This window comes from Anopheles moucheti, chromosome 2 (assembly GCF_943734755.1).
Source record: "Anopheles moucheti chromosome 2, idAnoMoucSN_F20_07, whole genome shotgun sequence".
In the NCBI taxonomy this organism is placed as follows: Eukaryota; Metazoa; Arthropoda; class Insecta; order Diptera; family Culicidae; genus Anopheles; species Anopheles moucheti.
Window position 1 is genome coordinate 46,771,518 of NC_069140.1, and position 24,530 is coordinate 46,796,047.

At 42.5% G+C, this 24,530-nt stretch overlaps 1 protein-coding gene across 1 annotated transcript in view; it reads left to right on the forward strand.

Annotated features, from left to right (window-relative positions):
• LOC128299111 (forkhead box protein O) overlaps nt 1-24,220 on the forward strand; it is a 69,896-nt gene extending 45,676 nt beyond the window's left edge. Inside the window, exons 4-11 of the mRNA XM_053034976.1 lie at nt 4,163-4,385; nt 4,460-4,544; nt 5,260-5,517; nt 6,109-6,286; nt 7,401-7,572; nt 7,674-7,780; nt 7,874-8,190; nt 23,999-24,220. Of these exons, the coding sequence (XP_052890936.1) occupies nt 4,163-4,385; nt 4,460-4,544; nt 5,260-5,517; nt 6,109-6,286; nt 7,401-7,572; nt 7,674-7,780; nt 7,874-8,095 (1,245 nt within the window). The 3' untranslated portion in view covers nt 8,096-8,190; nt 23,999-24,220. The remainder of the gene's footprint in view (nt 1-4,162; nt 4,386-4,459; nt 4,545-5,259; nt 5,518-6,108; nt 6,287-7,400; nt 7,573-7,673; nt 7,781-7,873; nt 8,191-23,998) is intronic.
• Nucleotides 24,221-24,530: the final 310 nt, after the last annotated feature.

A 24,530-nucleotide genomic window follows, 5' to 3' on the forward strand; every position in this document is an offset into this window, starting at 1 on the left:
ACAAGAGTCCCAGATCCGGGACGTCCGTGCCCCGGTGAAGGGGTGTTAGATTGGCATCGAGACTAATGGAATTAATTCCTGCGGACCGACAGAAGGCTTGCATTGTAATAAAGCTGCGTTACGTTGAGTCACACAGGCCGGTGCGAAGTCTGCATCGATCTTCGCAAAGTTGTGGCGAAAAGGGGTTTCCGTTTCGCGGGTTCATCCCCACCGTCCTGTGTTGTCCCTTTCACTGCTTCGCCAACTCACTCCACTGCGAAGTAGTCGACGGCGACAACATACTTTCTCTCTGGCGTACCCCGCACGCAGGCCCGCGCATATCCTTACACAACTCGTGTTCGATTAAAAAGTTTTATGCAGAATGCGATATTGGCCAGAGAGCGCGGGGTTGGTGCTGGTGGTGGTGGTGTGACGTCGAAAGGGGGAGTGCTGACTTCTTTTAAATCAGAGACGGTGCGCCAAAAAGGCGCCATCACTAACCCGTTCCCTGGCGGAAGTGGATCGGTTAGGATACGGTGTAAGGTGTGCACTAGTCGCGAGATTCTTTGCCGAACACCGTACGGGGTAGGACAGCAACGGCGCGATGTGACGGGAGGAGTGGGATGGAAAAAATCGCCGATATGCTGCGATAGTGGTTCGAGCATATAGCGTGTAGTGCGCCAATCTTTTGCTCAACTTTTCGGATCACTTTTACCAAGCGAAGGGAAAATGGAAATTGAGATTTGAAGTTCCTGAAAAAAAAACTTGGACAGAGGATGCGAACAATGGGAAAAAGAAGGTGGACATATAAGCAGGAATTCATCATGGAAACTAATTAGCAAGTAAAGAAAATGTAATTTCGATATTATTGTATTACACCGTTTGCTTGGTTCATTAATTCATTCTCATGTGCTCGAAAATCTTTACTTAAATGCATTATGTGAAAAGTGTTTGACAAAAGATGTAGTTCCCAATATTTAATGTTTCTTTCTCTCTTTTTTAATATTTTTTTTTTCTGTGTAATGATTATTTTTTATGATGTTATTGATTTATAGAAACACGCTGTAATTCGTATGTATACTTTTCAACAATAATATTAAGCATATAAAGGGAGGTTTTGTACTTGCAATATTTTTTATTATTATTCCAATATTCAATTGTTTCTGCTGGGTTGTATACGAATACTTGTTACTAATGTTTATAATGTAAAAAAAAATCCTTCAGTCCTGTTTCCTATTTTTTTAGTTCTGTCTGCTTAAAAAGGAATAGGAAACTTCACTTCTAGCAAAAGATGCCAACAAAACTATTAAAAATTATTAGATGTTTTAGAACTTTCCCCTTTCCCTTTATTATCCCCTTTTCTTTAATACTTTTTAATACTAAGAACCCTTTCCTTTAATATTATTCCTTAAGATATTACTAGACATTAGTTGTTTTGTTTCTGCAATTTCATGTTTATTTGGATTTATTAAATTATTGTATTATAACTTTAATGAATAATGAGCGACACTTACCAGCATTCGATGTATTTGAAGGTCTCAAGTCATACAAACTGTATGCATGTGCTTAGGGACCAGTCCTTAACTAGTGTAAATCAACCAAGAGATAACATTAAATGTTGTTATGGTTTTCTCTAAAAGTAAATAAGCATCATGATACAATTGGGATCTTTTGGAATATAGCAAAATGTTAAGACCATCCCTTACCGCACGTTTCCCACTGTGCGACGCATCTTTCGATTAGAAATCTTTTTTCTTTCGTGTATGTTTGTGTGTTTTTTTAGCATTTCCAAATTGTGCTACAATACTTCTTAACGCTTTCTGCTAAACGGCACCGTCGTATCAGTTGTACGGAAAACCGTCTGAGCACTTAAGCAAAACCCTTTCCAGCGCGATTCCGAGAAGAAGATGACGGGAAATAATGTCTGTTTTCAAATAACCCCCGTTTTTTTCGGGAAACCACCCAATGGCCGCCACCACCGCAACGATGAAAGGATATATCGCAGAGAAATTCACATTTGCGCGCGCGAACGCTTTTCTTTCTTCTCCCTTTTTCGATCCGGCTGCCTAACGGCTTACATAATCCCAGCTTCACACGGTCTGCTTTTGGGGTCGGAGCGATAGAGACAGCATTAAAGTGCGATTTAATGAAGTTATATCCTTTTAATATAGTCTGATTAATGCCCTTGGCTGATAATTGAAAAGAATTGTTCTGAAAGCTTTTGCGCCACGCTGCAAGCTTCCAGCGGTCTATTTTCTCGGGCGCTGCGACAGGATCGCTTTTGCTATTGGGAGTTTTACAAGTTTTCCAATTTTTCCACTTTTCATTTTGCTCTTATCTTGAAATGAGACGAACTTTTTTCGTCGTTTGCTGTTGTTGCTCATCCTCAATTCACTTACGGCATGTGGTGGTGGTCATCGTCGCTGAGTTGGACAGACGCGGATAGAGTGCTGCAGCATGGTGATGACTTTTTTCCAAATCTTGCTTTCTCCCTAGTGTTTGCTTCTTGTTTTAGCGTTGCCTTTCCATTTGGCTAGAAAATTACAGCGTTCTGTTAAATATGTTTCTGCACTTCCATGGCAACATGGATCCGCTTCGATTGTACAACATTTCTATTAGCCGGAACATTACTCTCCTCGCTCAGACTCATCGTCTTAACTTTTATCCTTTCATCAGCATGTCTGTTTTTTATGAAAAGTAGAAGAAAAAACAGCTTTCTTAGTTGTATACTTTTTTTTGGCTTTATATTTTCCAAGAAAAGTGTAAGTTTTCTTGCACGCACGGAAACTCCGTACCGGGCAGTAGATAAGGCAGCAAACTTTTCATCGACGTTTCAAAATTAATAACGCGCAAACGGACAACGATTGATACAAAACAAGATAAAACGTTCGTGTTGGTGGCCGATATGAAGAAATTGATTTGGTTGGCTTTCAGCACAAAAGTTGATCGTTGTTATTTATTGCTTTCATATTTTATGATGCACATCGGAAATTTATTATTAATTTCTAAACCAGTTTACATTGTACACACACGATGTTCACGATCGCACTGTGATACTTCACATGTGTCAAATGCTGCGAGAATTGAATTGAAGGTTTTTGTCTATCTGTTGTTTATTTGCTTGATTAAATGCGATGATTGTGTTCGTTAGAAACGAATAATATAAAACATAGTAATTGAAACATTCAGTTACACAGGGCTTTCCATTTCATTTGGAAAAGTGTTTAATATTCAAAGCAAAGAATTTAAAACGGTTTATTTAATGTTCAAATATTTTATGTGAAATATATTAAAGATTCAATGAAGAACAATTATGTTCGAACGCTTACAGAATTAAAGCAAAAACTGGATATAATATAGAAAATAAAATGTAAAAGGAACGTAAAACAATATTTTTTAATTATTTTTACAAATCTTTTTCTAAAAAACAATGGAGATAAAATCAACGTCCGATCAAATTTAATTCATTTTCTTTTAACAGAGAATTAAATTTGCTTGTCTACTCGTGCTCATACCCATACTTACAGCATCAGTCGCATCCGTTCGGGGAAAAATTCTGTATCCTCAATCCGTACGATTTATGTTGCCAATGGGTTGAGTTATGCTGCCGTACAATTCACATTGGCAGTCGAATTTAGCGCCCAATTTCTTCCACTGTTTCTAATGCTTTGATGCCATCAGCGATGGGAAGTGGAAAGATGGCGACGGACCCATGCGGCGCATTTTCCGAGATATCTGCCGAAGGAACACGTCACCTTTCGAGGACCTCAAACGATGGGGTGCAAATTTGAACTCTCCCTACCGTGGTGGTTCTGGTGTCGCCGGGTAATTGAGCAGCTCTCGAAGTCGAAGCTTCCGGGCATTTCGCCATCGGGCGACCAAGGCGCGCCAGTTGACCATCAATTATTTGACTAAAATTTATTTCCTTCCACGGGTGCAATAAATTTTCGTTCGTTGCTGCTTTTTTTCACATTTCGATTTCATTCCGTCCTGCTGTGTGCTTTCCCAGAGAGCATCTACTACTGACACGTTCGGCAAACGGTGTGCGGCAGACCGTTTTTTGGGGCGCTGTCTTCTTCGCTGTGCGTTCCACTTTCTTTTGGGCAATCGTTCCCGGTTGCTGTGGGGTGTGTGTGATTCTTTTGCGTCTAATTTCTCGCTGCTTTCTACTTACCATCCACAGAACTCGATCCGGCACAATTTATCGCTGCACAATCGCTTCATGCGAGTACAGAACGAGGGTACGGGCAAATCGTCCTGGTGGATGCTGAACCCGGACGCAAAACCGGGCAAATCGGTGCGCCGGCGGGCCGCCTCGATGGAAACGTCCAAGTACGAGAAGCGCCGGGGCCGGGCGAAAAAGCGCGTCGAAGCGATACGGCAGCAGGCTGCCCTCGGTCTGGCCAGTAAGTATTATGCGTAAGGCGTTGCGATTGTTGTCCAGTTTTTAAAACATCCTGTTTCTTCTCTCCTCCAACAGCCAACCCTCTCAACGATGCCACCCCGTCACCGAGCAGTAGTGTTAGTGAAGGATTAGATCTGTTTCCAGAGAGTCCACTGCATAGGTATGGCCCTAAGCTGAGCTCCCAGACCATCCTGGGAGGTTTTTTTTGGGATAAGGGAATAGCCGATTTGGATGTTGTAATGTTTATGCTCTCCTTTTTTTAGAACAATTCTTTTGCTACTGTTTTGACTCTTCAAGTTTTTCTATTTTAAACACAACAATTTTATCAACAGTTGTAGTATCAACTTTGTGTAGAATGTTGGATTTTCTTATTAGACGGTTTAGCTTTTTATGCCTCGTTCGATTCTATATATAGTGATCATGTTACAACATTTGCTTTTAATGTCTAAAGTATACGTAGTTGCTCACTTAGTAGCGTGTTTTTTCTCAATTTTAGTAGTGATTCTAGATAACTTTTAAATTTGTTTCATATTTATACCGGTCTTTAGTAGATTTACTACCAAACAGTCCACAGCTTTTATTTGTCTAGTCAACTCTTTTTGTACAACATCAAGAACAAAGCTCTTGTTTTACGTATTCCTGATAAATTATTTAACATTTATACTGCGATTTATTTTTATCATTGTTTACATTCTTATTTTATGTTTTGTTTCTTTTTCTTCTTTGTTCTTGATTTTCGTTTCGTTAACAACTTTATGAAAATTTTTACATTTAAAACACCACAAAAACACCTCGCTCTCGGCGCCACATTGATGATGTGAAATGATGACCGGAAACGGAACAATAATGCCCACCGTTGTCGTCGTCCCCACCAGTGGTAACTTCCAGCTGTCGCCCGACTTCCGCCAGCGTGCCTCCTCAAATGCGAGCTCGTGCGGTAGGTTGAGCCCGATCCAGTCGATCGTGTGTGTTGATAATGTGTGGAACTACACGACGGAGGATGTGGCCGACCTGGCCGATAACGCGGACCAGGCACAGGGTGAGGAGCTGGAGATAGATATCGGTGCACTCGATCAGCTGGCCGGGTCGTTGGCCGATGATCTGACACTGCATCAGAACGATTTCTTCACCGGGTCAGTATGGTTTCATCATCTCCATCGCCGAACCGACGGCGCAAACATCTTCTTTTGTTGCTCTCATGTCTCACGTTAACCTCATTGCATCACATTCATGCTGCCACAACTCACCCCATGCTTCATCGTCCACTGTAATAATGCGAGCCGGCGAAAATAGTCCGACGAAAACTCTATCTTAGCGGTTAGCCGTTCGACGATAGTTCGATACACAGGTCGTCCCGTTATGTGCATGCTTCTCTTCTTTATGCTAGTGAATGTTGTTTAGCCGCACCACCAAACAGCCTTTACTCTTTATAACTCTTTATTTGTGTTGCGATCTCGTTGCAACGCGTTGTAGAGCGCGTGATAGCATTTTGTCCGTCTTATCGCCTATTATTACCACCAATCTTTCTCTCCATCACTCCTGCACCCGGCACCTAATCCGATCCTACCCCGGAAGTGAAGCCCGCTCAGGGACTCAATTCTTCCATCGCCCATCGTCCAAACACCCTCCCTCAATCCCGACCACCACTCACCGGAAATCGCTATTATCAATGGGTATTTCTTTGCTTTCCTTCTTCCAACCAATGGGCCGCACTACTGGAGCAGGTTCACCCAGTCGACGGCGATGCACAATCAGCCGCCACCGCCACCGTACCAACCGCCCGCACCCTACACACTGATGGCCTCGGTCGCCCCATCGTACAGTCTCCCGCAGCAACCGAATCAGTGTCCGATTCATCGCATACAACATTGTACCTGCATGCTACAGAATAATGCCCGTGAGGTAAGTCGGAAATCATGGAAGAAACGAAACGATCCTGTGAACGTTCGTGTCCAGTTCCCGCCCCGCAACCATTTTCTCGGTGTGGAAAAGTGTGCCCTATTGTGTTGAAAATTGCTGTACGACACAATTCGTAGCTGTGGCAAATCATCCGACAAACAAGCTTAATCCTTTCACGTTTTACTTGTGGAAGTTGAGGCTCTAAGTCTTCCCTGCTTGGCACCTGGAATCGCAACCACTGAATTAATGTTTGTATGTGTATTTGTTGCTACAGGTAACACTTTTCTTCGGGAGTTTTCTTCATGATGCTTGTAAACTTCCGAAGCACTTAGGAAGTATTATACATCAAATATCGCATTATCTATTGTTGAAACAATTTAAGGCGAAATTCTCAGGGTTTTCTCAAATATTTCCATCATTAAATGTGACAGCCTTTTAATATTTTCTAATTTGCATATGGTGTGACGTCCTTCGCGATCATTTATATCAGGTTGCCAATTCTGGTGACTATTTGGTTCTGGTATAATGTGACAACACTCCGCATTTTGAAAACGAATAGCTGTTTTTACGGAACATTCTAGTGTTCTAGAACATTACTTAAACTGGATTTTCCAGTACAGTAGCATGCAACTTGAACAAACAATTACATCTTTTCGCCTTTGTAGCTACCGAACCTGCTGTTGCTGAAGATGTGTAAACAATTTATCGACCGTTCAGAAACACAATACAAATAACATTTTTGGCTTCGAAATCTGTTTCTCAACAACAAAAAACCAATGTATTTTAGCATGTACACGTTTTTCAGGGGTGTTGTGATGAATGTCAAAATAGAAACCAATTGCCACTTCATTACCTTGAAACAAAAAAGGTTTATACAGATGGCAGACACTTCCTCGTTTACACGGGAAACAGAATGTTTATTCAACTGGTCATCCGATGGCAAAAATGATGAACATCGTGTGCTTAAAATGCGCCTATCAATTACTGTAACTATCGTCCACACTAAATGGTGGTCTTTTCTTTTTTGATCGATTCATCTCACCAACGCTAATAACGCCATCGTCTAATCACACTTGCTTCTTTTTTTCTCTCCTCCTCCCTTGTCCCTTATCCGCAGAGCATCTCACCGGCGTCCGGAACTGGCATGTCGCCCTCATATCCGCACAGCGAACCGTCACCTGACTACGCCATGCTAATTGGATCTCGCGTAATACAAAGAACGCCCTCGTCTAGTCCTCCGCTAACGCCAAACACGATCTGCGGATTGATAGCACCACCACCGCAGCAAGGTAAGTGATATGGGACGGGAGATGATTCCCGTTCAAACCCCCTTTTAGCTAATCGGTAACGTCTTTCCCACTGGTTCACTCGAATCTTCGAAACATTACAGATCCAACACCGCAGACGCTAATGGGTCAAGTGATGGAAGCTTTAAACAGCCAAACAAACATCGACGACATCAACATCAACGTAGAATCGTTTCCCTGCGTGGACGAGGTAAGTTGGGATCCTCCCGCCGCAATCCCATTTTCGGGTTCGTTACATCTATCTTTGCTAACCTTTCCCTGTATCTGTGTGCGTATTTTGTAGGTGCTAAAGCACGAGCTCAGCTTGGAGGGATCGCTCGATTTCTCGAACCTGCCGCTCTCGATCCACAACAGCTACGCGGCACCAAACAATTCCAACTCGTCCGACTCGTCGTCCGGGATCAGTGCGATGACCGCACCGTCAACGAACCAGCAGGCCGCCGCACACAACCACGGCCAGTACGCGGCCCGGACAAGCGTAACACCACCGTCCTGGGTGCACTAAGGACGTACCGGGTGTGTCGAGAGTGTGTGTGTGTATGTGGTGAAAGTGATACGTGATCGCTTTACCCTCAAACGACCAGTGCCCAGTGCTGTGAGGTGAGCAAACGCTTTTGCTTACTTAATTAAGTATCGTATATTTTATAGTAGCAATATTTAAAAATCGTATTTTTTCTGTTGTTTTTTTCATCTAACGATCCTCTGTAAAAGTAATATAACACTTTATAGCGCTCTTTTTACGATGTGGAAAATATTAGACGTGGTTCTGATTAGTCTCGAAACGAAAAACTATCACCAGTGTCTCGTGACATAAAAGTAGTCGCACTGTGATTTATCACTTTTTCTCATACACCGGAGCGCTTCTTTACACCCACAAAAAAACCTTCCGTTCGTTGAAACCATGGTATAAATTGGGTAGAAATGGTAGAAATTGGGTAACAAGCGTCAGCAAAGGTCAGAACGTACGAGGGAGCGTACCAAAAAAAGTTACTCTTGTAACACTAAAGCTAGTGTCCCCGTGCACAGGCAAACCCCCGGATAACGTATACATTGCCAGCATCCACTTGCCCTGCGGGACACTAAAACTGTCAGAAAGAAGTTGCGAACAAGTTTGCTGCTATGAGTTGTTGCAAGGATTCTTTCGTTTTTTGTGTGTTCGCCCCTTGAACAGAACAGAGAACAAGAAGCGAATCATAACCTCTCAACTGGTGGTGGAAGGTAAAAGTTAAGGCATAATTTGCTGATTGACTTTCTGGCGTCAGGAGTGTAGTTTGTCCCATCTAGTGCGCCCTGCGTTCACCATGCGTGTGCTCCCAATGGCCAAAGGGGTGTTAAGCTGGGTGAAGATTTTGTTGCCGAGATTTGGTGGTGGTTCCGCGCCATGCATCGTTTGCCGGGACGTTTTGGAAGCAAGTCCAATCCAATCTCGTGCTGACGCACGTGGTCGACGTCTTGACGACGGTCAGACGGTGTGAAAAGTTGATTGAGCTGTAACTTATGCTGCCTATCATCCAATCGACCTTGCCTGTGTCCGGCCAAGGCCTTCCTTATCCTTACGGTCTGTTAAGGTTTGCTTTTTTCCCATCCCTTTGCTCGGGGTATATGATTCCTGATGATGTGTTTTACAGCGCTAGAAACCGCGCGGACGGAAATGAAAATCACGTCCATCGTGCACCTCGTGCTTCCCCCAGTGGTACAACCACCAATGCGCCGATGTTTGTGGTTTTCTCATCAGGCCTCCGGTATCGATGCTGCTACCGGTTCTAGCCAACCCCTGACTTGTTCTTTAATTATGTGCTGGCAGCTAAACAACTAAACCGTTCCACTCACCGCAACCAACGTCAAGATGATCGAATGTCCTTCGGGTTGGCCGCGTGCAAACGCGCCAGTCAAGCACGGCGGCACCGAAGATGAACGATTGCCACAGAAGCCACCGCCGAACCGCCACTTCTCGGAAACTGTTCGAAAGCTGCCAAAAGTCCGGGCCCGCGTCTACGCGCTAGTCATTCCGACAGACCGGCATCTCATTACTCGCCCGGCTGGTAACAGCGGGGTGGTGTTGAGCGCACGCTGAAAGCGCATCGGAGAGGAAATGGTTCCGGCCGGCTAGAAGCATTCCCGCCCGCTGTGCGCTGATTGATCTTTTTCAGCGAGACTCAAGTGCGAACGAGTCGGGCGAGCCGTGAACAAGTGAGCTGGAAGGATACGGATTGGCGATTAGTATAAATTATGCAAGAAATTATGTTTCATCAAACCCACACTGCATACCGAGGGCGAAGAAAGCGAAATATGGGGCTGAGTTTCGATACCCAAGGAATAGGGCTCCGTATGTTGGTGTGAGCGGTTGCACAAGGGTGAGAGATGGATGATGGAAGCTCTATACTGCTAGAGGTTGTAATAACCGTGGCGCTAAGAAAGCATACGGTTCGTTCGGAGTGCTGCGAACAAGATTATGGAATATGTTTTCTGCTTCTTTCCGTTTTTTCGTTTCGGTATGAATCTTGCACGGTACAGGGCACGTATCGCACGCTGTAGCAAAAACATGATGTGCATCTATATGCATAATATAAGACTTCGCGAATGTGGTTATGCTTGAATTGAAGTTTCTTTTCCTCTTAGTGCATTTGTTGCGATGAAATGTGTTGCCCGGTTTGTAAGGAAGAAGACCTGCTGTCTTCTTTACAAGGAATTAGTTTATCCATCCATAATTTTTTGGAGTTTTGTTTTTTCATGTTCTGTTCTGTTTGTATTCTGAATTTTATGCGTCCGTTAGTTTTCTTGTTGCCATTGTTCCTGGAGATCGTCTCATGGTGATATAAATTCACAACATTCAAGAACTTTAGGCAAACAAAATGAACTATTTGACTTTTTTGAAAACTTTTAAGGTCCTGAACGAACACTCCAACAAATAGGAATGTTCATCGCAACTTGAAAACACGGCTTTAATAGTTTCAAAGCATGTTTCACGAAAAAAAAATTTGAAAAACGTGCAAATCTTTTAGCTAAGTACTTTTCAAACTTTCCTGATAAAATATGTCTAAGTATCGAGATTTTTTTAAATCAAATGCTTTAGTTTAATCATTTTAATAATTCTATTATCACATTTTCTTGAAAGTAGGCACTTTTTCGTGAAAAGAATCTGAATCCTTTAATTGAGGAAGTTGTCATATTATTAAATCAGGATATTTTTCTATCTACGGAGTTTAGGGCATATCTGTCCTTCAAGTGCTACATTATAATGCTTGAGTTGTCCTTCAAACTTTTGAAAACCTCTTAAACATTTCACAAAGAATTGTTTATCTATACTTTACTTGCTTGAACGAGAACAAAAATATTGTTTTGAACGTTAAATAGCCACTTCATTCAGCGATTATTCAACTATATGAATGTCACTTTAGTTCATAAAATGACGGAATTCGAACTTTTTTTTTCCTACAAAGGACCTGTTTTCCTAGTACCGGCAGCAACACTGGTGCTTTTTATGTTGCTTGCAGCAGCTTCTTAAGTCCATCGCCATTAGGAACTTGCCGTGACCGAGCCGCAACCGTCACTGTGCAACGCTACCAATGAAGCCAATTGAATTTACAACAAGTGCTCTTTGGTTTATATTTCCGAGAAGACTTTTAAAAACGTCAAGAGTATCATCTAATTCTGGCTGGCTAGGACGCGATGGAAACGGCGGTAGACCCTCCCTTAATAATGAACCGGTATGTAAAGCGGTTCCCTGTCACTTTGAATAATCTGCTTTCTTCCGCATCGTATACGCTGCCGTCGGCGCCCGGTAATGCTTCTTCACCTTTGCGCATGAGGCCCCGAAATGTTCGGCTCTATTTCTTTCTGCACATCTTAAGACGCCCAAACCAAATTACGCTGCCGGGAAAAATGCCTTCCCAAGCGCGGCACCAGATAATTCTTTACGCTTCAGGATGCTTTGAAAGGTGAGCCTTCGTGTGCTTTGATTTGTGTGTGCGAGGCCTGGGTGTGGTTTTGTAATATGTATCGCATGTGTGTGCCAATTTTTCCGGCCATTAGAAGCGGGCACACATTAGCGATGTGTACTATTTTTATGTTGCCACGCAAACCCGGGGCGGGCAAATCATCTCGGCGGTGCGCGAATCCCCGTGCTAAAGAGATTAATTAAAAAAGACTCAATTACGTGCAAACGAGCGAAGCATTGCTTCAGGTGCTTCTTTTTATCCGGAGGTAACGCACCGAAGTACTTTGATATTTTAATTAAACAGTACAGTGGGAACTTGGGGGGTACGGGGAAGAAAGGTGGGCATGTTTTGGGCTTGCTTTCGGAACAATGTTTCCATGCGAGCAGCACGCGCTGGAAGGGAAGCTTTTTTTGGCGAAGATGGCCCTTAGCAAACCGGCAGTTTAAATATAGTATTTATTTATTATGAAACGTTAAAAAGGAGTTTTTAGACTATTTTATGTTTTTTGCACGTTGATAAACTTCCGTTCGGAATAGAAACCCCCGATAAAATTCCCACCATTCTAAAAGCAACTAATGCAGTGTCCAGCCAAATGTATCCATGTGTCTAAAATTAATATTTTGCACGTACGCGTACGCTTGTGGCACAACCGCAACCGCACGCAACCGTCCCTCGAAAGTCGAATATGAATAAACTAACTTTAAAAATAGAAACTAACACACAATTTATTCATAACATACGCGCCACCGAACTTGGCACCTTTTTGGCATCGATTCGCACCAATCAAAAACCCCTTTTTTGCATACCAAAATTAACCCATTTGTTGCAACTCGCGAATGCAACTGCGTGAAGAAGGAGGTAATCAAAACGCGCTACACCCGCACCCGGGGGGTCGTCCCTTTGTTTCCCAATTGTTTGCCGCATGGCGCTGGTTATTTGCTTTGGTTCAGGTTATGTTTCGTGTGTACGGAAAAAAGGATTTTTATATGCTGCTGCTGCTGCTGTTTTACACCAGGAGTACTGTTTTGTGGATGCTACTTGTTGCGCTTGTTCCATGCGCGGCCCCCAATAAGGGTTGGAAATGCGAGGGATAAGGAAGATGTACGGCATGACAACAAAATTAATGTTTGTTTACAGATTGTTTCCTCCGCACTGATAACCGGTTCTCGCATTTTATTTGTATCCTTTTGTGCCCATGCTTGCCTGTGTATGCCTATGGCGAGCGAGTTCCTTTTCTGTTTTGCTGCAACAAGTGCGGATCTGCTTATTTATCTAAAATTGCCAACTGTTCTGTCGGCTTTGCTGTAATTTCGAAACTGAATTCTGGTTGCTGACATTTTTACACATTTTTTTTTAATTTAATTTTTTTATTTTGAATGCTTTTTAACAAACAAATGAATATAAAATCAGAGCATTTATTTTAAAACAGTCCATTTGGGGTATGCACGATGGTCAAAAATATATTTCTAATCTTATCGGATTGTGTATCTTAACAATTTTAAAAGCTTGTTGTTCAAACTCTCCCCGTTCTTCTTCAGAGTGCGCCTAGAAGAACATTAAAAACATGACAACATGCGCTGCTTCATATGTACTAGCAGAATGTTCCCAATTTTCTGCCCATTTTATCAGTGCCCTAGAAGCGAATAATTCATTCCTTACTCCCTCCATCGTGTTGACTATCAATTCATCTGTCGTCCTTTCACCCCTTTTCAATGTGTGGAATCAAAGGACTGTCGGTGGCGGTGGAGGTTGCGAAGGATTGCGCGCTCTTTATTTTATCGAGATGATAGCAAGCAGTTGCTATGCGCAACGTGGGAAAAGATTGAAATAGGAAATACACAAAAAAACGCCGGGAGTTGGAGGCATCCTTTACTCTCCCTCCATACGAGGGAAAAGAACAAAATAGTGCGAATAACGTAGGAGAGAAGAGTGAATCAAAAGAAAAAAAAAACAAGGAAAACAACGCAATAAGAGTTAAGTATCCTGTAAGCACGTCATAATATCCATCCTTTGTGGATGAATCTGTTGTTTTTTTTACTCGAGAAACACCAACCGCCTCCACCATTTGAGTTTTCATTCTTTCACGGCGAGGTGATGTGTGTGTTCACACTGCTTCTATTGTGCGACCCCACACATAAGCCGATCCGCTTCTGTTAGTGGCAAATTTGTGTCAGGAACGATTTGCTCCATGTCGGAAGTGTCGGAGTGTTCTGTTTCGGTGACAGCTTTCCTCGCGCACGGTGGACAATAATATGGTTGAATAAAGCAAGGTTAGAGAGACTACTAGATCGCTATTTGTACGAGCTTGTACGAACAAACGGCTTAAGGTTGCTTTTTTTCTTTCCCTTGGACACAACGACGAAGTAGTAGGGAAGCTTAACACCTGTTCTTTTGCATTTATCACGAGTCGTTTGAACCGTTGACCTATTCACAAGCAACAGGGCGGCGCACACGGGAATGCGAAAAATGAAAGCATTGCAACCTTCACAATCCGTTTGCTAAGACGCCACCCAACCCCGCCTATGCCCAAAAGGTGGCGGGGGGGTTTTTTTTTTCTTCGTTTTTTATTCATTTTAAATTTGTTCACCGATAAAATCATGCTCGTAAACTTTACGACTCCCCCCCGGCGACTCACCGAGCTGTGGCGCCCTCCGAAAACCCAAGCGAACGGTTTTTGCAAGATGAAGCATGAAATGATCAGATCAGACGGCCACAACAAGATAAAACCGAACTCTTGTGTGTGTGTGTGTCGAACTTGTTCCTCTTTCCCGAGCAATAAGTCAACCGTTAAGTGGGTACAATAACGAACTTTACCATTACGCAAAAGCAGTAAAAGAACGAGTTTCGAACGTTTGTTCCTAGGTCCTAGGATGCATGGCTGTGTGATCGGTATGTGGTTCTATCGTTTTTTTTTTACATGATGTTGTTGTTTTTCTTCCCTCAAATATTTCATCCCCGTACAGAACTGATGGGTGATGACAAGCACTTAAAAAACATTCACATGGCCGGTAACCATGCATGGTTCGGAAATCATGCAATGAATTGAACGGAATTGTGTGCGGTAACTCCTTCCAATTGCTAGCGATGAAAGTGATCGTACACGATGAAAGTCCTGGTTTTATAGGTTATGTTTTACTAGCGTACAGCGTGTACATATTATTAAAATACAACACCACTATGAATGTGGGTGCGAGGGGGGGGTTCGGAATGGTTACTGCCTCTTTGACAGGGCTATTACTTTGAATGTCCGAGAATTGATGGCGAAACATAAGAGCGGGCTTTAAACGATGCTTTATATTATGATGTGATGGTGTCAGATGATATATTGTGAGCTGTAAAAAGGCAAGAAAATGTGCAACAGGAAGCAGATGTGGAATGTTTTTGATTGTTTGTTAATTTGTTAATCTTGCGCCACTGAAACCGTGTAATAAAGTGTATGATGCTTTCGTATCGTACACTTGAGATACTCTATCGCTTTGATTATTTTTTGTTCCGATGTGTAGGGAACTAACAACTATTTGAATAATGCAAATCGTTATTCGGTTGTTAATCTATACTTTTAAAGTTTCCAAATAATTTCACTAATCGTTCCATCTCAATTAGGACTTACTAACCTACCTCTGTTTATATCATCGGCCTAGCCAATATGTTAAGCTTTAGGACATACAATTCTAATTCTAATGGCACAACTTATACATCGGACACGGACCTATACAAAGTAACCATCAATGAAAAAAACGTTTAACACGCTTGGTTAATCCAGTGTCCAATCCTTGATGCGAAAGATTTGTAAAATATTGCCTTTTCATTTTTTTTTTTGAATTTCTACTTTAAGATATTTTGTTTTGTTAAAGATCTGACTTTTCTTAACATTATTCACCTGTAGTTGGATAGGATAGTTATAGTATAGGTCAGCAAAATACGACGGTGGAGATGGGGAATGTTGTGGGTAACCACCTCAAATCAGTTGTCTTGTGGTCGTGGTTGGATACCTCCCACCAAATGCGCATTCGTATTCTATCTGCAATGATAATGCATTTGGGCGAATATTTCTATGATTTATGAACAAGTTTCGACCGCATTTTCTTGAAAAATAGCGTCTAAAACAAGCGATTTGATATGAGCTGGTTATTTGTTGCACAGCAAGCTGCTCATGTTCTGTTCGATTTGGCAAAAAAGCACAAAAATGATATGTTTTAATCTTTCAATTCTTAAGAATCTTGAGCGTTCTTCTCTCTCTCTCGAATAATGATATAAAGTCGTTTGTTTACAGGAAACATTTCTTAGATAGCAGTTAATAGCTATTCTTTAGAAAACAATCGCTTGAATGTAACGACTTTAGCTAATTATGTTTATAAATGATGTAGACGCAACATCAATTTTGTTTAATTTAAATGTGATTTTTTTGAGCAATTAATTTTGTTTGTTTTATTTTTAGAAAACACATATCTCATCACCACCTGCATGACACATTGAAGGTACTCACTGAGATTGTTACATTCTGCAGTTGGAGCGATACGTAACGATTGTGCTGAATTGCTTTACAATATGTACATCAAAACGATCAATTCATCTGCCAAATTGGACGTTAAATTAATTCTTCCTTGTACAAGTCCAACCGTGCTCCGCAAGACGGTTCGACAGGGCACAGAAATAATGGAATAATTTGATTGACATAACGTGAACAATCATCACCGTTCGCGTGCCCCGCGCTAAAAGACCGCTTCTTCTTTGCTTTGCCCACCCTAATCATCCGCCTCCGTTATCAGCATCTCTCCCGTGCAGGGAAAAGGTCGTGGGAGTTTTATGAAATTCTTTTCTTCTATTTTCTGGTTCACCCGCCACCCGGTCCATCGGCCAGAGTACTAGAACCGGAGGGGCCACAAATTTGTATGCAAAATGTCAAGCCTGCACTGCTAATAAACTCCTACACCAAGAAACTCCCTTCTCCTCCATGCAGTGAGTGGTTTTGTTTCGCCCAACCACGAATTGTTTGTGACACATTCGCTGCCTTACCTTGGCATCCGGACGGTCGGCGAGATGTCGTGATAAGTCGGTTCCGAATAATTAAATCACCACAAGGAGGACAATCTGTCACCGGTAAGCGGGAACATTTATCAAATTAGTCAAAAAACTTAATGCACGTTATGGAGACCGGTTCCCGTGGTATGCTGGAAGGAAGACGTAAGACATAGACCCAGGGCCAGTGGCCGCAGGCCGTTTTGAAGAATAATGTTGCCACAAAAAAAGAGAAATTTCAAATTCAAATTGAAGAAGTACTTTTGCTTGATCTTTCGGTCCCCTGTTTGATTGCAGGATTGGTAGCAGAGGCATGCGGAGGTAAAATTGCTTCACTTGTGATCGACGATAGCTGGCGGTGCCAGTAACAATTCTTCTCAAAGACATACTTAGGTGAAGTTATGCCTGAGAGGATGGACCGGCTTTCCTAATCCCGCAGCAGGACAATTCTTGCGAAAACCAAGCAAACGAAAAACGACTGATGATGATAACGAAGTCAATAAAAAGTCGAATTTTGAGCGCAGGGATGGGCGACGAGATTTAAGGCCTGCCGGCTGTCACCACCACGTGAACGGCAAAGGAAAAAGGCCGACGCCTCTTAGGGGAAAAAAAAACGGAAGAAAAGTTTAAATCACTTTTTATTCAATAAAACGCGCTTCACTAAGCTGACTTTCACACACCAAATGTTTGTCCCCGGTGATGATCGGTGCTGAGAGAGTACATAACCTTCCGGTCCGTTTCGTCTTTCTTGTGGATTGTTAGAGGAGAGAACCTTCATAGAGAACAGAAGGCACCACATGCAGGAAACTGCCCGTTTCGCCGAAGCGCCTACGGACACTAAGAACTCCTCAAGCCTCAGGAACCTATGCCGCGACTTGTCTCGTCTAAACGAGACAAACTGTAAGGACCTCGTTTAAGCTGCCGAAATTCGTTGATGGATGATATAGAGATCCTGCTTAACGTTCGCTTTCTATGCCATGCATGCATTGGAGGATGGTGGATTTTTATTTTCCAATCATCTTTGCCATCCCGACCCGGTGGTGCGAAAGAGTTGAAATTTGGATTGGCGCCTACCCGCGCGATCGCCTATAAAGACAGACATTCTTTTCCGGTTGACATATTCCGCCCATAAGCATAATGTGTGTGCTGACAGTGAAACTAGCTGGTTTGGCCGCGAGCAAAAGTAGTAAAGTTTAATGTACCTTGGGGACGGGCTGACAACAACGCTGTAGGGTAGATTTTTGACGACTCCGGGACAGGGAATAGAATGTTTCAGTTTCAGTTTTATTGGAGCAACAGTTTCAGATTTGGTTGAATGTATTTTTTTATGGTGCAATAGTGAAGATGGAATGGTTGGTGTTTTGATGTGATTCTGATGCTGACAGTCATGGCGACTGTTTGTGCTATTGCGTAATTTATGAAGATATATCTAATGCAGGGAATTTCAGCCTAACTAACTTTGTAAGTTATTCAATCTAATTTTCCTCCAATCGACAGGACTTAACTATTAATCTACTATGAATTTTAAGCTCATGCAATTGTAGAATCGTAGCGTACATAATATTTGATATTTGATTTGATATTTATTAAATACATAGTCCACCAGGATACACATTAATTAGATATAATTTAAAATGTTGAACGAGTGCGTCTGGAATTATTATCCCTTTTGCTCAACAATATCTAATTTGGTTTAGAATCAAATATTATTACTTTCATCCATTGAGTATTCGACTATATGCCAATAATTCAAGTGATATTTTAGATGTTTCGATATATGTGCAATAAGTTTAGATTATTCGCTTGTTTTAGTAAACCTCTTCTGAAATTCGTGATTACAGAGAATACCTTTACAGTTCAACTCAGTTGAACGATGTCCTCCTATTTCTCAAATTAAACGCATTGAATAAGGCAAACAATCCTGATTCCTCGTTATGAGAATGACACCAAACAACCAGACTAAGCTCATGTGATCTAGAAGCTGATCATGTGATCTAGATGGTGTGAATTTATCGTCCAATTGATCCGACGTCTATTTAATTGAAAATGTGCAACAATTATTGCATGCAGATAGACACAATGGGTATACAATTCCAAGCACTGCGGGGAACTTTCTCCATCACGACCATTACCCCGCAACACAGCTTTTATCGCAACCACTTATTTTTCCGTCTTGGTTTCCGTCAAACCTATTACAAAGCACAGTACACGACCCAAATATCTCAGCACTTTATTGGTGTCCTTCTTTGGGCGATGTATCGAATCATCGTTTGCTGTCGCTCCAAAACTAACACCAACACAGCGCAACAGAACCGTGGCAGGAAACCAACAAACCGTTCACCCATTTACTTGTTGCATCGCTACCGTCCTTTCTGCGGTACAAAATTTCAATACAAGATTGAAATTCGAAACGAGCGTGAAGCCGAAGGAAATAAAAGTCCCATTCCGTGTTCGATCCTTCAACCACCAGCAGTCCGAGTGGAAAATTCAAAATGATGCATTGAATTGCTGCTCCATGCATGGTGGTCCTGCTATACCCAATTACCGTGCCGTGTCGGCCACGCGTAATATTGGCTGTGATGGTGGTGGTGCCCCGTTTCCCTGGAGAGAGCAACAAAACTTGAAGTGGGTATAGATTGTTGTTAGTGTACTTGTACTCTTGAAAGGATGTGCGCAAAAAAAGCGACCATTAAATGCGACATGAAAGGAAAACGATTTGGTACGAAATAGTTCCTTTTTACTCCAACCGATCGCAGCAACCGATGGGTGAACCGATGTGTGGCGACGAGCAGCGCGTGAAAGTGTGATGATATAAATTATGCTTTTCAGCGTCTGCTGCACCTCACGCCATCCTAAGGCATCTTTACGCTTTTTTTGGTTGTTGTGTGCTGTTGCTCCCCTTCTCCATCCAAACACTTTGACCATCCTTCTTGCCGCGGTGCAAAGAGTGCTTGTGAACAACGATGGTTAAGCATGTCGGTATGCTTCCCTGTTCGAGCCACTAGCTGGAAGGAAGTATTCCGATGAATAGTTTCATTGGTGTGGTTTCACGAATTAGAGCGTTAAACCGATCGTATCTGGGTGTGATATATTGAGCAGCATGAATTTGTTCAGTATGGCCTGCTTTATGTTGCTACTCGAAGTGGGCCCCAATAAAAAGGACTAAGCTAGTTGTATTAGTAAAAAATACTCGCGCAGCTCCTTTGCCTACTGTGATTAAACGTTTTAGTTTGAATTTCTTCGTGGTGATTTTTTTCTGTGTGATATCAGCAGAAAAGCTATGTTTGCTGTGGTTTTAATTATTTTATGCTGTTTCTTTTTTCTTCAAATGAACACCATTGCTTTAACTCGCACAACTAACTAATCTAGGAGTTGCACTTGAAAAGATCACCAAACTTTTGGTACAACCGACAGACATAACAAAACACACACACAAGAAAAAACCCTCTTTCGAGTCTCACAATAAGAGATAAGCCACTCAATGATGCCATCGAGGATGGAACAACGAAATCGATGCTGTTTCTCCTACTCAATGACCAATTTGCTTTTCCTTCCACCAGCGTTCCACCCTTGCGTGGAAGCGTGTTAAGCGCTGTGTTCCCACCATCTTTTTGCTGTGGTCGTCCTCAGAAGGAATGTCTTCACAGTGTGCTAAAGGGAAAGAAAGCTACACGTCCAGCAGGAGTACTAGTCGTAGTAGTAGTAGTAGTAGAGAGTATCCCCCCGCCTCCATCGGAATTGAATCGACAAACGGTTGACGGTAATTTGCTTCATCGAACGTACCGAAGAACATCATCGTATGCCAGTGCCCAGGCCCAACAGCATCTCGCGTGAAGGAGGATGAACGTTCCGACAGACAGACAGACGGACGGACGAACGGACTTCCCGAGCAGACGGGTCGTTTCACACTGGCAAACACCACCACTTCAAGTACTGTACCGTGCAGTACCCCGACAACGATGCCCAAGGATAATTGTGGCCAAGCGCGAGGGGACGCCAAGAATCAATTGGATCTAATATAAATGTTTGCAGTTAGCAGGATGCCCATTCACGCAAGGTTCAGGGGCGTAAATCGGGCGGAAATCAGATGCTCAACTTAGCACTCCACCTCGGTCTTGCACACACACACACACACACATACACAAAACCACAAGGGATGTGCACAAGGACGTCAGGAAGCTTGCGAACTGGCCTCTGGTGTGAATGGCGTGGTGTGCTGGTTGGAAGGATAAATAATTGTATACGTTTCCTATTGTATCAATTGGGGACGTTTCATCTCTTCTGTCGAGGGAGGGCTTGTGAATCCGCGATGGTTCGTTTTTTTCCTTTCCCAACCGTACGACCGAGTGGATCGTACTTGCAATGAATGAAAAAGTCCCCGGGAGTCGTTTCACTTTCATTCGCATTCGCCCATCCCCCCCCTCTGTCCGCCGCCTTGAAACACTTCCGGGCGGTCATTTTGTACGCTTCGCCGGCTTCTGTCGGACGTCAGCAATCGAAATGATGGTCATTTGTACCGTGTGCATATCCGTGTGGCTTAACGCGGTGCGGTAGTACGATGGTGCGCTTCATCGTGCTGTCTGTTGTAGTTTCTCTGGTTTTGCTCGCTGTGCAAGGCTTGCTGAGACATGTGTGTGTCCTGCCGACACTTTATGGATGCGACCGATTAGTGTAATGAAGAGGCCAATTTCTTTCGGTCAAAGTGGCCTTTTTTTGTTGTCGTGCCATAAAGGGCGTTGTGTCGCGCACACAAAGACGAGCAAACGAGCATAAGCATAAGCATAATGGTGTCGTACCATGGGGTTTTTTTTTTGCTATTTCCCTCCATGAATGCATGTAATGACGTACGGTCGTTACATTTAAGGATAGTGTTAGTGTCGCAGTGGTGCATTCTTTTCCGTTATAGGAATATGTAAAATATACTTTTCCTATTTTGTTACGATATGTTGGATGATTTTTTTTTAATTCATAATAAATTATGATTCTTCTAAATTTTCTACAATGCAAATTTAGTTCTCCATGTAACAAGACGCATTAAAAAATAATGATAAAAACTCCTTTTTGATAATTTTGACAACTATAAAGATTAATAGCTCCTCGTGATTGTGATATCAACTGCTAATTTTGCCATATTTCTGATTCACTTGTTCACTTTTTCCTGATGGATACAGATTTCAGTCACTTGTTAGTAGCAAACATAGTAATCCTAATTAGACAGCTGGACTGGACATATTTTTAGTACATTTTCTTGTATTGTGTTTTTGATCACATTATCGCTTTATTATTTTCTTTAATGCAATAGAAAAATTGTACCTCTAAATCTAAAAATTTCAGAAAAATTTCAAATGTTTGAATTCAGACCGTTAGATTTTAATGTGAAGAAATATTCTACCTTCCCATTTAAAATATAACGTTACAAATCGATAAAAAATTAAAACTAACAACAAGTAGATTATTCAGAAGTGAAGGTGATAAAAACCGCACCCCGCATGCCGCCTGGTTGAACAATTTTGCATGAATCCGTTCGCAACAGAACTTCACTGAATCTCGTGCACCGAACGATCCACGTGTTAGCCCCAAACCCCAATTTTAATCTATTTTTATAAACCATCATCGGTTTGTTTGCCCCCTACCTACCGTCGGGTGAGCGCAAGTTAGGCCCCAAACTTCCTATCAAATTCACCAAAAATCCTATCAAATTAAATCTTCACGAGCGATTGCGCGAAATCCAATAAGTTTTGTAGTACAAAGAAGAAAAATAAAAAACGAACGGGCAAAAATGTCCCACGTAACGTAATATTATCACACCGCTTTCATTAAACCGCAAAGATTTTCTCTCCTCTTGTCGTTTTGCTTTGCCTGTATCGTATGGTACCTAAAGCCAACCCTGTGATGGGGGAGTGGGAGGGCTGTTATCAGCATGAGAGTGGAGAACTGCTGTAACAAAATCAAACCCGTGTCAAGTTGTAGTCAAGTCAAGTGGGTTGGGAAAAAAAACACCCGGGAGAAGCTACACACACACACACACACACACACGCGCTAAAGATGAAAACTTTTCCATTCTTAAGACCTGATGAAGCGGCCACGATGAGGAAATCCAGTGCCATTACTTAGGAAAAAGTATAGATGAGCGAAAGAAGACGAACACATTCACTCATCCTCCCGCGAGCGAATCTTGGTGAAAGGTGAATGAATATTTAATCATTCCATAATCGAAACTTATTCCTGTCACCCCGATCGCGGCAAGCATCTGTTGGGTTCGTGGGGACATCAGGAGGGTGGCAATCCGATGGCAATAGTGAGTAGATGACGGGGACGTAACGAACGAACACCGAAATGACAAAACATCCTAACTTCTCCTGGTGTGCCCTTCTTATTTTTGTGGTTGGTCTGTAGCGTTTGGGAAGCGAAAAAAAAAAAACTGTTCGCCTTTATTACTGCCTCAGTTGTTCATTATGACCCATCGGGGGAGTTTTTTGTTTTGTTTTACCCAAATCGGAATCGCACTCGTTTAAAGTGCGCGCCCGCCCGTTCAACGCTGTCGTAACTGTCAGATATCAGCATCCGTACTTAAACGAGACGCTGATGGTGATCGACACGGAGATGAATATTTGACGCAACTTCGTTCATCATCATTATCATCATCATCATCATCATCATCACTTGACAGTTGATTTTCGAAGCGAACGCGAGCTGTTCCGAGATCCCCCGATAGTGAATCACCTTTTTGGGAGAACCGGTGTAAGATACAGCTAGTTGACATGCTGTGGGGATTTGGGGGCGAAGGATAACAGGGTACCAATCGGTTCACACAGCGGAAGGGGGATTGGGAAGTACTTGTTGTCTTGCGATTAAGCGCACGACACCAGGATGTCAGGGTCGTTTTTTTTTATTTGCTGCAGTACCACCACCCCCCAGTATCGGCGAGCGTGAAGTGCATCTTGGGAAGAAGCTATAATCCGCAATGAATGAAACGATTCAATGAGACGATGCATCGATGACGATGGGGTGGAAGTGAGAGAGTGTTACAGTGTTGCACTCTTTGACCTGTGTCAAGTGTCGAACAAGGGATTAGGCGTCCGCTTCTGCTAAGCTTACTCGAACCTCGGTGTAGTGGGCGTGATTGGAATCCCTTCCGAGCTGTGTGTGTGTATGTATTGAACGATAAAAGGCATCCTCCCGGTAATCGGCACTCGAAGCACACAAGTGAACACTTCACAGCAAGCATACCGAGTTATGCGGACTTTCTTCTTAAGGAACTAGAATGAAACTATACGTCAGTATGATACGAAAACTGACGATCGTATTAATTCAGATGAATAATAAATTTCACCGAACACAACAAGGTTCGGGTATATAGTCATTATTTTAATTTATTTCTTTACTATATACTCGCACTGTGCATTTATCTCTAACTTATTTAATAAATTCCTACCTTTCTTTCTTTTTAGAATATAACCACCCCTCGAAAGCTCAGCTTTTGGTGGGAAGGACCGCGAATCAACGATCCAACCTGGAGTGGAGTTATGCCCGTGAAGTTATGCCAACAACGCTTCATAGACGTTCAGCCGAACAGCCAGATTTTGTGGCTGCCTGCTGCTGCGGTGTGCGATCGTACGATTTCGTATTACGAAAAACGCTCATACAACTAAAACAAAAAAAAAACACAAACCAATTGAAAAGAAATAGAAGCAAAGCTTTTGTTTGTTTTCGTTTTCAGTGTACATAGCTAACGTGCGTGCGCGTGTGTGCGTGTATGTGTGAGTGAATGAGTGGTCAGTAAAAGAGAAAGCATAGCATACTGACTGACAAGTTATATAGTGGTAATAGGTAATAGAACCAGTAGTAGCGTTAGCACTAAACTAGTATATCCGTCACTATCCTTAGGATTAGGAGCTAAGTAAGCTAAGCATGAAGAGCAGGGTTGAAGAGTTTAGGGCTTTATGAGCGCAAATTAAACCACACGCACACGTACACGTAAGT